We start from the raw sequence: 14,324 nt of genomic DNA, 5'->3' as shown, positions 1-14,324 counted from the left end.
GGTGGCTCAGTCAATTGGGCGACTGACTCTTGGTTTCAGCTTGGGTTGTGATCTCAGGGTCATGGGATCAAGCCCCACATCCAGTTCTGTGCTCAGTGGGGAGTCGGCTTGATGGTTCTTGCCCTCTGCCCCTCCCCGAACTGGTGTGCTCACTTGCTCTCCCTCACTCTCTCTCTCAAGTAAATAAATAAATCTTTAAAAAAAAGGAAATGGGGCACCTGGGTGGCTCAGTGGGTTAAGTGTCTGCTTTTGGCGTGGGTCATGATCTCAGGGTTCTGGAATCTAGCAATGTGTTGGGCTCCCTGCTCAGTGGGGAGTCAGCTTCTCCCTTAGCCCCTCCCCGAGCTCATGTTCTCTCTCTCTCAAATAAATGAAAATTTTAAGAGAAAAAAAAATTTTTTTTAAAGTCCTAGTTACTCAAAGATAACTAGTATTGAAAAAAAAAGATCTTGGGATGCCTGGGTGACTCAGTTGGTTAAGTGTCTGCCTTTGGCTCAGGTTATGATCCCAGCATCCTAGGATCAAGTTCCAAAACCGACTCCTTGCTCAGCAGGGAGCCTGCTTCTCCCTCTGCCTGCCACTCCCCCTACTTGTGTGCTTGCTTTTTCTCTCTCACTTTTTGCTCTCTCTCTCTCACTCTATCTCTGGCAAATAAATAAATAAAATCTTAAAAAAAAAAAAAAAAAAGAACCCAAATTTCAAAGTAAATAGAAAAAAAAAAAGAAAAGAAAAAAGGTATAATTTTCACTTCTTTCTCAACTATTAAACTGTTATAAAGACATTAAATGTTTTAGTTTGCAAAATTTAGGCTGTAACTACAACTCTGAAAATTCTTCACCAAATCAAAAGGGCATCAAGCAAAAAAAGAAAAGAGCATGAAGGATTGATTAGGCTTTTTGGGAAAATATTTTTCTAACTAAATGTAACAAAATGATATAAGTTCTAGGGATATATTAATGTATAATATGGACTACAGTTAACAATACTGTACTGTATACTCGAAAGCTACTAGGAGAGTAGATCTTAGTATTTCTCATCACAGGAAAAAATCTAACTTGGGGGTGTCTGGGTGGCTGAGTCGGTTAAGCATCTGCCTTTAGCTCAGGTCATGACCCCAGGGTCCTGAGATCAAGTCCCACACTGGGCTCCCTGCTCAGTGGGGACCCTGCTTCTCCCTTTCCCTTTTCTTGCTGCTCCCTCTGCTTGTGTGCTCTCTCTCTCAAATAAATAAATATATAAAATCTTTAAAAAAAAAAAAAAACTAACTACGGGGAGACAGATGTTAACGAAAATTGTGGTAATCACTTCATGACATACATACATCAAATCATGTTATACATCTTAAGCTATACACTCTTAAGCTAATACAATGTAATATGCCAATCACAGTTCTTCATAAAACTAGAGAGAAAAAAAAGACATTCTTAACTCCCCATTTTACTTTTGCAGAATCATAAACGCCTTATTGCAAAATATCTGAGAGCATCATCAACTTCTTCAAGTGCTCTTCTTAATCCTTCATATCAAATCAGTCTCTTCCAACATCCATACCACATTTCTATAGATTTCTAATATCGGTCAGATCCACCTTGGACAATGACTATGCCTCTAATTAGAGCACTTCAACATCACTTTCATTGACTGCAAGAAACCTTGTATCTTTATAATACTGGCAATTTTCCAATGTACCTGCACTGTGTGATTATGGAAAATTTGCTTAACTTCTTTCTCTCTACCCTGTCTTTCCTTCATCTATAAAACTGCATCCATCTTAACTGTATTATTAGGAGGTTTAAATTAGCTAAATCATATAAAGCACTTCCAAGTGTCTAATGATTAACAAATGTTAGCTGCTACTGCTCTACTGGGCAGACATACTGCTCAAAAATAACAAGAGATTAGCAAAGCCACATAGTCACTTGTGAGCAAGAATGGATGCTAGAATAAGTGGGGAAGGGTATCTGAGTAGGGACCAAATTACTAAGAGGTCAGTTCATTAATGATGTTTTTTCACAGCTCTACGCAAACTCACGATTCGGGGCTCAGATGACAAAGACTCTGATAAAAAGGATTTCACCCCCAACTCCGGCACAATTTAGTATAGCAAGTACTAGCACAGGAGTACACACAACGTCCTACAAAAGTTCAGAAGGGGCATAAAATTTGCCATGGGGGAGGGGGTGAAATCAAGACAGGCTTGTCAGAGGCACCATCTGAGTAAAAGTTAGACGAAGGAAGGAAGGAGTTATTTCAAAGAGAGGCACATGATGTTCACTAACACTAGCAACCAAAAAAAACAGGGGATTTAGGCTCTAAGTACCTAAGAATTTGGAGATATCGGCAGAGGCTAGATTATAAAGAGCACTGTAAACTATCCTAAAGAGGTTGACCTTTATCCTCAGGAAAACAGGGCACCTCTGAAGGATTTTAAGCACAAGGACGATGATATCAAAATCAAGTGCTCCATGAAATGATCCCTGAGGGTATGGCTTGTGTCCATCATGCACAGCACTGTCTCCCCAGCCCCTTGTTTCCTGTGCAGTTTATTCTCGTGAATAATATGCAATAAGTACCTAAATTATTTTTTCCCAAAAAACTGCTAATAAAAGAAACTGTCAGGAGTGAGACCTAAAGAAAAGGTAATCTCAATATCATTTGCTGAATCATCCTTTTCTTGCTCAATGATATATGATGCCTCCTTCAGCATATATTGTAGTTCTGTCCTAAATAGGTTAATTAGAATTATATTCCAAAAAGAGTGCATTCTCCTGAACATTTTTTAAGTGAATAAAAAGGGCTATTCATTTCATGGGCCTATACATCTATCTCTGAATCAGTTTCTCTGTATTTTAATTATTGCAACTTTGTAATAGGTAGTTCAGTCACTATTCAATATTTAGAAATCTTTAAGGGGCGCCTGGGTGGCACAGTGGTTAAGCGTCTGCCTTCGGCTCAGGGCGTGATCCCGGCGTTGTGGGATCGAGCCCCACATCAGGCTCCTCTGCTGTGAGCCTGCTTCTTCCTCTCCCACTCTCCCTGCTTGTGTTCCCTCTCTCGCTGGCTGTCTCTATCTCTGTCGAATAAATAAATAAAATCTTTAAAAAAAAAAAAAGAAATCTTTAAAAACAGAACAGAAAACAAGAAATAAATAAGTGTTGACAAGGATGTGGAGAGAAAGGATCCCTCATGCACTACTGGTGGGAATGTAAATTGGTGCAGCCATTGTGGAAAACAGCATGGAGGTTCCTCAAAAAATTAAAAACAGAAATATTATACGATTCAGTAATTCCACTATTGTGTATTTACCAAAAGAAAATGAAAATACTAACTCAAGATATATGCACCCCTATGCTTACTGCAGCATTATTTACAATAGCCAGGATATGGAAGCAAGCCAAGTGTCCATTAATAGATGAATGGATAAAGATGTGGTGTGTACACACACACACACACACACACACACACACAGGAATATTATTCAGCCATAAAAAAAGAATATTCTGCCATTTACAACAACATGGATGGACCTAGAGGGTATTATGCTAAGTGAAATAAGCTAGACAGAGAAAGACAAATACCATATGATTTCACTTATATGTGTAATCTAAAAAAAGAAAATGAACAAAAAAGCAGGAACTGGTGGTTGTCGCGGGGGAGGGGTGGCAAAAAGAGGAGTGGGAGGTACAAGCTTCCAGTCATGGAATGAATAAGTCACAGGGATGAAAGGCACAGCATAGGAAATATAGTCAATGGTATTGTAACAGCGTTATATGGTGACAGATGGTGGCTGTATTTGTGGTCAGCATAGCATGATGTACAGAACTGTCGAATCACTATGTTGTACACTTCTATGAAATTAATGTAATGTGTGTCAACTATACTTCAATTTAATAAAATTTAAAAAATAAAAACAGATGTGCACTGATTTAAGATTATCCTGATTACAGAGAGGGGGTTATCTGGAATGGGTTCTTCTAGAAGCATCCTGGAGAAGGGCAAGGAGGAAAAACCTAAAGGCATAAATCAAATTCTTGATTTATATAATTAGTCTCAGGATTTATAATCAATAAAAGCAAAGCATAAAGTTAAACTGAAATCACTCTTCCTTACCTGTTTCTCTCCATACATCAATAAGCACATGGACAGCAAGGAGACAGTAATAGTCTGAAAACTGCAATTCGGTTTTCAAACAGGATTTCCCTGTAGGGAAAAAATCCCATATTTGTATTATAACATTTGTTCAACTATCACTGCCCCACAGGAGTTTTTTAAAGCAGGAAAGTGACAGGAGGGAGAAGATAAAAAGAGGAAATGAAGGTCTTAAGAGTCGTGTAAATACCAGAAGGAAAATATAAGCCATGAATCAAAGGATTCAAAAGAAGGTAAGGCCACACTCAGCTGGAGCAAAAGAGTTCCAGAACAAAGGTAGTATCCACAATGGCCCCAAAGGGAGAGCAGCAAGATTTGGAAGGAGGTTTCAGGTAAAGAGAAGAACAGAAGCCAAGGGCCATGTACAACTAAACTAACAGTACGCTCATTACTTTGCCTAATGATTTAGAAAGTTAGAGAAACACTGACAGCATCTGGTCACATAATTTACACTTTATCACACATATCTAGCAATCTAAAGATCATCTACTTCTAAACTAAACATTTACCTCATAATTTACAACACTCATTTTGTTCAATTTCAGCCTATATATTAAAAATACTAAGGTCTAGATGCAGAAAATGTCACAATTATCATAAATTCCATGTAATTCGTAAGAGCCCCAGTGTGACAGAGTTAGCTCAATCAAAAAGAATAAGGACGACGATAATTATTTAAAATTCCGAACTTAAGAAAGGCTTTACATGTGAACAGTCTTCCCACCTAACAAAATGTTCTCCTTGCCAAACTCATTTATAACAGGGTGCTCTGAGTGATAAAAAAAAAAGGACTAAAACTTAGCAAATCAGGCAACTACTACAGATTTTGAAAGGCTGCTCACCAAATTCTAGTCCATGCTGGTACCTCAGCATCAGTTCTCGGACCACGCTCAGTTTCTGGTTTTTGTCCATAGTGTGGTACAAGCCGAGCAGCCTCGTCAGCTGCACGACACACAGATGCCGCTGCAAAGCTCTGACGTCTGCAGGCAGCGCCAGCTCATCCTCAGTGGGTGTCGACAAAGGGACAACTCCAAGTAACTGATTAATAAACTGCAGTGTAGAGAAAAAGGAGTACAGATCTCAAAACAGAACTCATCTTTGGCAGGCCATAATTAACAAACGTTGAAATGGTCTAGAAAAAGACATTTTCTATCTACCAAACTTACTAAAACAAAAAAATGTCTAACAGCACACAATGCTGGTAAAAGGCCAATGAAAACGGCATACTCATTCACTGCTGGTCAGAAGTAATCTGTCAACATTATGTACTATACTAACTGAAAGATTAAAATAATTGTGAAAATGTTTCATAAATTATACCACATCAACATAATATATGATATGACAATGAAAAGTTTAATTAGGAAGACTATAAAAAGAGCAGATTACCAAAAACAACCCCACAATTATAACTGATACACAAGTAAAGTCTTAAAATATTACACATTGAGAGGAATAGTTATGTCAGTGGCTTTAAATTGCTTCTTTTTTTTTTTTTAAAGATTTTTTATTTATTTATGTGACAGAGAGACAGCCAGCGAGAGAGGGGAACACAGCAGGGGAGTGGGAGAGGAAGAAGCAGGCTCCCAGCAGAGAAGCCCGATGTGGGACTCGATCCCGGAACGCCGGGAACACACCCTGAGCCCAAGGCAGACGCTTAACGACTGCGCTACCCAGGTGCCCCTTTAAATTGCTTTTTAATTAAAGTTTTATTTTGAGATAATTACAGATTCACATGCAGTTGTAAGAAATAATACAAAGAGATCCCATATACCCTTTTCATCCAGTTTCTCCCAATGGTAACATCTTATATTAAAATGTTTTTAATTCAGGGAGCCTGGGTGGCTCAGTCGGTTATGCATCTATCTGCCTTAGGCTCGGGTCATGATCCCAGAGTCCCAAGATCAAGCCCTGTGTCAGGCTTCCTGCTCAGCAGGGAGTCTGCTTCTCCCTCTGCCCCTCACCTGGCTCATGCTCTCTCTCTCACTCTCTCCCTCAAATAAATAAATAAAGTCTTTTAAAATAAATATTTTTAATTCTAAAATTCCTAAAGAATTTTTAAAATGTATGACTTCCATTACACAGGCTTATTGCTCACTGCCAAAATCCTATTAAGATGACAACAAAAAAACCAAACCACAAGGATCAAGAACATGTAAAAAGATGACAGCAAATAAAAAACATTAACAAGATTTTAAAGATAGAAAGCAAAAGGGCAGGTGTTAAATGCTAACCTATGCACAGGGCAGAAATCTAACACACACAAGGGGCCTCAAGTCTATTCCAGCCACAGAACCTTGGAAGGCAGAAATTCAGGGCACCAGAAAGCTCAACTGTTGGTAGGACTGAAACAGGAGAATTAGTTAAATTCCATCTTAGAAGTTTGACCCCTCCCCTAGCTCACAGACTGACTTCCTAAACCCAGCAGAAGCCTGAAGTTTTACTCCAAGGAGAAGCTGAATCAGAAGCACTGTAGAGTCAGGGATACCAGGCACAGCTAGAAATGGGGATAAAGTGCTATTTTTAATTGTTTGAGGAAGCTCCATACTGTTTTCCACAGTGGCTACACGAGCTTGTATTTCCACCAACAGTGCACAAGGGTTCCTTTTTCTCCACATCCTCGCCTACCATATGATCCAGTAATCAAACTACTAGGTATCTACCCAAAGAATACAAAAACCCCAATTCAAAAGGATACATGTACCCCCATGTATACTGCAGCATTATTTACAAAAGCCAAATTATGGAAGCAGCGCAAGTATCCATTAATAGATGAATGGCTAAAGAAACTGTAATGTATACACACACACTAGAGTATTATTCAGCCATAAAAAAGAATGACATCTTGCCATCTGCAACATGAATGGAGCTAGAGTATAATGCTAGGTGAAATAAGTCAGAGAAAGACAAACACCATATGATTTCACTCATATGTGGAATTTAAGAAACAAAACAAAAGAGCATGGGGTGGGGGGAGGAGAGAGAAGGCAAACCAAGAAACAAACTCTCACCTATAGAGAACAAACACGGTTACCAGAAGGGAGGTGGGTGGGGGATAGGTAGAATAGATGATGGGAATTAAAGAGTACACTTACTGTGATGAGCAATGAATACCAGACAGAAATGTTGAATCATTATATTGTACATCCAAAACTAACACTGTAAGTAAACTACACTGGAATTAAAATTAAATAAACAGATAAAACCTCTGTTAGTTTAAAAAAAAAAAAAAGAAAAGAGGATAAAGTGAAACTCAGTTATTCAGTGATGAGCACCCTGGCCCCCTCCCCCTACTCCCAACCAGATCCCAGAATGCCACCTGCCAAATGTTTGAGACCCCAAACAAAAGTGTGGCAAACAGGCTCTATGAAAAGTATTTCTGAGGGGCATCTGGGTGGCTCAGTTGGTTTACCATCTGCCTTCAGCTCAGGTCATGATCCCAGGGTCCTGGGATCAAGCCCCACGTCAGGTTCCCAGCTCAGGGGGGAGCCTGCTTCTCCCTCTCCCCCCAGCTTGTGCACTCTCTCTCGCTATCTCTCTCTCCTCAAATAAATAAATAAAATCTTCAAAGGAAAAAAAAAAGTATTCCTGAGGTGAGGGGTGGGGGAGAATGAAACAGATGATCACCTCCTGTTTTAGACTACACTAAGAGGAGTTTGATACTTTTATGGTTCTGTCAGATTGGGGTGAATCAAATAAAAAAATACTAATTCTGAGAAAGTTGTGCAAGAAAGGTAAGCTCCATATACAAAGTGGCTCAGCCTTTGGTCATAAAAATATAAATTCTGAATAAATGCTGATAAACTGCAGGAGCAAATACGTGAAGAGAGAAGTGGGATATTGTAAACGAGATGATCATCTTTCCACAAAAGGGCTCCAACAGATGAAGACTGTAACTGTAAAAATAAACAGCTATACAAACCTACAATTTAAAAATACAAAAGTAAATCACAGAGACACAGTTAAGAGTTGAAAGTGATCTGCCTGTACAGAGCCAGAACCAGGGTGAAGGTGGCAAAGAGCTGCTAGTGTTTTTCAATAGAAGCCTTGTAGTACCACTTGGATTTTCAACTTTATCCATGCAATTTTTTGACACAAATAAAAAAAAATTTTTTTTAAGATTTTATTTATTTATTTGACAGAGATAGAGAAAGCCACTGAGAGAGGGAACACAAGCAGGGGGAGTGAGAGAGGAAGAAACAGGCTCATAGCCGAGGAGCCTGATGTGGGGCTCGATCCCGTAACGCCGGGATCACGCCCTGAGCCGAAGGCAGACGCTTTAACCGCTGTGCCACCCAGGCGCCCCTGACACAAATAAAAATTAAAAAGAAATCCCCATTCACGCAGTTTTACATCTGCAACAATTCTGCTTCAATTTGTCTCCAATTGGATGAATTTTAATTATTATGATCAGATAATCATTTGCAACAAAGAAACTGCAGCACTGGTTTTCAAATTTTTGATTAAATGCCTTATAGCTTCTATTGCCAGCTGTTCCATTCTTGTAAGCTAGTTTATATATTAGTGATGCTAACTATTAATGCCTTCTTCAGGGAATGCCAAAGAATCTTTCAGATAGGTTTTTGTCATGAAACAATACATTCATTCTTTATTCTAGTCTGTATAATCTTACTGCTATGCAAAAAGCTTCTTTAAAAACTGAAATCAGTTGTTTAGCTTAAAACCTCAAGGCAAAGGAAATCAAAAGATAAATACATCACTCTGGGGGACCCACTTCAGGACAACTGGGTTCAGTGGCCTACTCATAAGGGCTAGTCCCAGTTTTAAAAGATTGGGACTATAGCTCTCAGCTTGAAATTTACTTGAATAGTTTACAATCCTCTGACAAACACACTGCTGAGTGGCAGAATTTTCAGCTACTGAAGTCATCCTACATTTAAAAAGTTGTGGCAGCAAAATTACCGCTCCCAATGAAATATTTACGTGAACTGCAAAACTCACTGCAACAGCTTTAAATCCTTTGTCTCACAGAACAACGACTACCTATCGCTGCTAGTATTCCACCATTTCTAGAAGGTTCCTCTCTCAATAGATTATTACTATATGAGGTCACATGAGATGACCTAAGACTTTCAAACATACTAATACAGTAGAGCTGCTTGTACTAGATTCACATTAGCAAACCCTTATGAATCTCAGCTGAAGGCAATTTAAGTGTTCCTTTAATGCAGCCCCATTATTTGATGCTTCAACTTACAAGATGGGAAGCAACGGATGTCCATGATCAATTATTCCAAATCTTAGCACTTAGTACATAATATGTGCAACAAATACTAACTGTAGGAATCTCTTCCACATGGTTCTAGATTCTGCTTAAATCTCTCTAGTAACGTGAAACTCACGCACTATGTTTTTTAAAGAATCTAACTACTAGAAAGATCTTTTTTCCACTGGCCAAATTCTGAATTCACTGTAACAAATTCTTGCTGATCCCAATTCTCACTCCCTTTTATACAGGAGCTTTTCAATTATGAGAAAGGAAGGACTCTGTCCTCAGCAGACCAAACCTCTCTCCCACTCAACCATTTCTCTCTCCTATTCTTTTAAGTCCTCCTACAACCCAGAACCCCTTTTCTGGATATGCTGCAATTAATCCGGAAACTTCTGAAGCTTGGCCTGAGCCCTGTAAGCACAGCACTCCAAGAATAGCTTTACTAAACCAAAATGAATGGTGACAGTCAATTCAGAACCAACAGAGACCACTGCCTACTTACCAGTTAGGGAATGCACTGTTCCATCTGCCCTCAAGACTGCCAAGTATCAAGCCCAGTGAACTGAAGATATGACCAACAAGCAAATACTCTACTCACTTCCACTACGGGGGTGACAGAAGGCATTCTGGAATAACAAGTGGTGGCAACCCTGTGATAGGAAGGCTTCACTGCAACCTTCACTAATTATAGAGGTATTTATGAGTAAAACTGATCAAAGTCACAGACTTTCTTTTATACCTGTCACTATTTCTTTATATGGTGCTCTATCCTACTTCACATACACTGTTCTTCCAATTGGTAGAGTACTCCAGCTGCCCATTACCAAGGACACTCTGGACTAAATGCTAAAAACCTTTAATGTGGAACAGGGTATGAAGTTCCCAGCAATCTGACCCAATACATGTTGCTGTGGATGAGGAGTCTAAAGATAATGTTCTTCATCTCATTATATAATAGATTTGCATTGGTTCATTTGCATCAAAAACTCCCAATATATGACAATTAACTACAATGTGGTATTCTGGATAAGATCACAGAACAGACAAAGGACATTAATGGGAAAACTGGAGAAATCTAAATAAAATCTAGGGGTTAGTTAATAGTAACGTACCAATGTCAGTTTCTTAGTGTTGACAAATGTACCGTGGTAATTTAAGATATTAATAAACAAGGGTTAAGAGTATAGTGTAACTTTCTGTACTATCTTTGTGACTTTTCTGTAAATCTAAAATTATTCCAAAATAAATGCCTCAAAATATAAAACCTTGCTCTGCAAAGGATTCTATTAAAGGATGAAAGACAAGCACAGACTGGGAGAAAATATGTGAAACCACATATCTGACAAAGGAGTTGTATCTAGAATATCTAAACTCTCAAATCTCAACAGTAAAAAAACCAAAAACAGACAAACTAGAAAGGGAGCAAAGGACAGAAACACACATTTCACTGAGAATATAAAGCTGGCAAATAAGCACGAGATGTTCAACATCATTAACCATTAGGAAAATGCACATTAAAACCACCACAAAATATCACTACGTACCTACCAGAATGGCTAAAATAAAAAACAGTGACAACACTAAATGCTGATGAAGACGCAGAGAAACTGGATCACTCATTCACTGCTAACAGGAGTTTAAAATGCAATGGCTGGGGCACCTGGGTGGCACAGCGGTTAAGCGTCTGTCTTCGGCTCAGGGCGTGATCCCGGCGTTATGGGATGGAGCCCCACATCAGGCTCCTACACTATGAGCCTGCTTCTTCCTCTCCCACTCCCCCTGCTTGTGTTTCCTCTCTCGCTGGCTGTCTCTATCTCTTCAAATAAATAAATAAAATCTTAAAAAAAATAAAATAAAATGCAATGGCCACTGTGAAAAAAGTTTGGCCGTTTCTTTAAAAAAAAAAAAAAACAACAACTAAACAGTTGCAGCTATCACTGCACTACTGGGCATTTTTTTCAGAGAAATGAAGATTTAAGTTCACACAAAAAAACCCACACACAAATGTCCACAGCAGCTCTATTTGTAACAGCCAGAAACAAAACTGGATGTCCTTCAACAGATTAAAGAAATGGTGGCACATCCATACCACAGAATACTATTCAGCAATACAAAAAAATGAACTATCGAAATATGTAACATGGATGAAGCTCCAGGGAATTATGCTGAGGGAGGAAAAAAGCCAAACTCAAAAAGTTACACATAATATGATTCTATTACATAATATTCTTGAAATGACAAAATTACAGAAAGAGAAACCATATTAGTGATTGCCAGGGGACAGAGACAGGGAAAGGGGGAGGCGCAGGGAGATGGCTGTGGGTAAAAACGGGTAGCGCATGGGATCCTGGTGGTGGAACTGTTCTGTATCTTGAAGCTGGTGGGGGTCACTGAATCTACATGCACTACATACTGCTCTAAATACACATGTAACGTACCACGCGGACACACACAGATGTAAAACTGGTGAAATCTGGATAAGATCAGTGAATTGTATCACTGTCAATTGCCTAATTATGATATTATACTATAGTTATGCAAGATGTTACCAATGGAGCAAAATGGGAATGGGGTATACAGAGCTCTCTGTATTATTTCTCTTACAACTACATGTAAATCTATAATTACCTAAAAGAACAAAACAAAAAACACCATAAAATAAAAAGATAATCCAATTATCCATCAGAGGCTTATTCTCCTTGTGGCTTAATTTAACAAGAAATCATGTCTTAATCTGATAGCACCTGGAGTCCTTGGCTTGCTAGAGCTGTTACCTTAGCACCTCATGTCCACCACTCACACACACATTTAACCTAGTTACAGTAAATACAGGCACCAAACAGAATTCTGAACTATACTTACTTTTGTACACTGTGTAGCAGGCAAGAGGTCAACAAACACCTTGAGGTCTGTAAAACAACAAGGTTTATCCCCAAACTTTTTAAAATACTGGAACATTAATTCTTCTGGATCACCTGAGAGAAAAAAAGAAATCACTAATTAATGAATGGAAGCAATTTCTAATTTAAGAGGTCTGACTTGAAAAACATTTATTTCAATTAAATTAAAATTTTGCGGATTGGACGCCTGGGTGGCTCAGTTGGTTAAGCCTGCCCTCGGCTCAGGTCATGACCTCGGGGTCCTGGGATCGAGCCCTACATCGGGCTCCCTACCCATCGGGGAGTCTGCTTCTCCCTTTGCCCCTCCCCCCGGCTCATATGCACTCTTTCTTTCTTTTTTTTTTTTTTTTTTAAAGATTTTTTTATTTATTTATTCGACAGAGATAGAGACAGCCAGCGAGAGAGGGAACACAAGCAGGGGGAGTGGGAGAGGAAGAAGCAGGCTCATAGCGGAGGAGCCTGATGTGGGGCTCGATCCTATAACGCCGGGATCACGCCCTGAGCCGAAGGCAGACGCTTAACCGCTGTGCCACCCAGGCGCCCCATGCACTCTTTCTAATAAATAAATAAAATCTTTAATAAATAAAAGTTTGCTTGAATGAGAATGACAATGAGGGCTGCAGGATGGCTTGCCCATTTAAACAACTACTTTAAAAGGAGCTGAATCTTACCATCCCAGTTTACTTGTTATTACACTTAGGAAATGCGACACTTTTCATTAATTAAAGTTTAATTAACTAAAAAGTTTTCATTAAAGTTTAAATAAAGACTGAAGTTTATATACAAACATTAAACAAACATGCTTCTTTCTACCATTCTTGAACTACTTAACAAGTATTAAATGTTAACTAAATTAAAGGGAATGTTTAACAGGCACACCAACAGAAGAGAAAATAAATGGGAAGAGTCATAAGCCAATAGCTCCCAACAAGATCACTCACTATGGAAAATTTAAACCTGGATCTGCAAAAGCTACCAGTGCCTTTTATTTTTCCTCAAATTAAAAACAAAATTAAAAACAAAAAATTAAAAAAACAAAAAAATTAAAAACAAAAACTAAAACAATAAAAAATAAAATGCTCTCAAATTGAACCAGAGTTTCTGTAAGATTTTAGGTCTTGGTTTCTGTTCACATTTCTGGGAACAAAAGTCCATGGCTTTAATCAGATTCTCACAGAAATCTGATCCAAGACACTAAGAATCACTTACTGGTCTGGGTAAAAAAAATTTTGTGGGGATGCCTGGGTGGCTCAGTCGGTTAAGTATCTGTCTCCGGCTCAGATCATGATCCCAGGGTCTGCTCAGCAGGGAGTTGGCTTCTCCCTCTCCTTCTGTCCCTTCCTCCCTGCTTGCACTCTCTCTCAAAAAAATAAATAAAATCTTAAAAAAAAAAAAAAAATTTGTGGAGGGACGCCTAACTGGCTCAATTGGTAGAGCATGTGACTCTTGATTTTGGGGTTGTGAGTTCGAGCCCCATGTTGCAAGCAGAGTTTACTTTGGAAAAAAAATTGTGGAGACTAGCCAAGCTCACAAATTTCTATTATGCAGTCTGGTAAGAAAGAAGACAAAGACAGGAGATGGACATAGCAAGTGCCAAAGCAGATCCACATACTTTTATATCCAGCTTTGGAAAGAAGCAATTCTTTGGAATCTATCTTAACATTTTGCTGAGGATCAAATGAAAATTTTCATTTGCAATTCTGGAACTAATAGAGACTAAGGTTCCAGAAGTAGACCTAAAGGAGTCAACATGGAATTCAAAACTGACTGTGAAAACTCTACAAAGGGAATGAGAGAAGTCCACAGTTAATTTTAGAAAGAGCTGCAAAGAGCATTAGATGATTAAAATGAACAGAGATGATCTAAGATAGGTTTTAGATACTGGAAGTGCTCATCATCTCAGGACAACTGGTGACTAAAAAAGACCCTCCTGGGGGCGCCTGGGTGGCTCAGTCGTTAAGCATCTGCCTTCGGCTCAGGGCGTGATCCCGGCGTTATGGGATCGAGCCCCACATCAGGCTCCTCTGCTGGGAGCCGGCTTC

General features: G+C 39.0%; 1 protein-coding gene across 2 annotated transcripts in view; it reads right to left on the bottom strand.

The window, feature by feature from the left end:
- NAA25 (N-alpha-acetyltransferase 25, NatB auxiliary subunit) overlaps nucleotides 1-14,324 on the bottom strand; it is a 69,491-nt gene that overhangs the window by 27,434 nt on the left and 27,733 nt on the right. For both annotated transcript variants that reach the window (XR_015722328.1, XM_045776570.2), the window contains exons 11-13: nucleotides 12,245-12,357; nucleotides 4,992-5,199; nucleotides 4,111-4,200 (exon numbers count right to left, since the gene is read on the bottom strand). Coding sequence is in view for 1 of the 2 variants with exons in the window: in XM_045776570.2 (XP_045632526.1) it covers nucleotides 4,111-4,200; nucleotides 4,992-5,199; nucleotides 12,245-12,357 (411 nt within the window). In the remaining variant the exon portion in view is untranslated. The remainder of the gene's footprint in view (nucleotides 1-4,110; nucleotides 4,201-4,991; nucleotides 5,200-12,244; nucleotides 12,358-14,324) is intronic.

This window comes from Ursus americanus, chromosome 30 (genome assembly GCF_024610735.1).
Source record: "Ursus americanus isolate L20-20 chromosome 30, mUrsAme1.1.p, whole genome shotgun sequence".
NCBI classification, from domain to species: Eukaryota; Metazoa; Chordata; class Mammalia; order Carnivora; family Ursidae; genus Ursus; species Ursus americanus.
The sequence above is the reverse complement of the archived record's forward strand: the minus strand, read 5'-3'. Positions and strand labels throughout refer to the sequence as shown.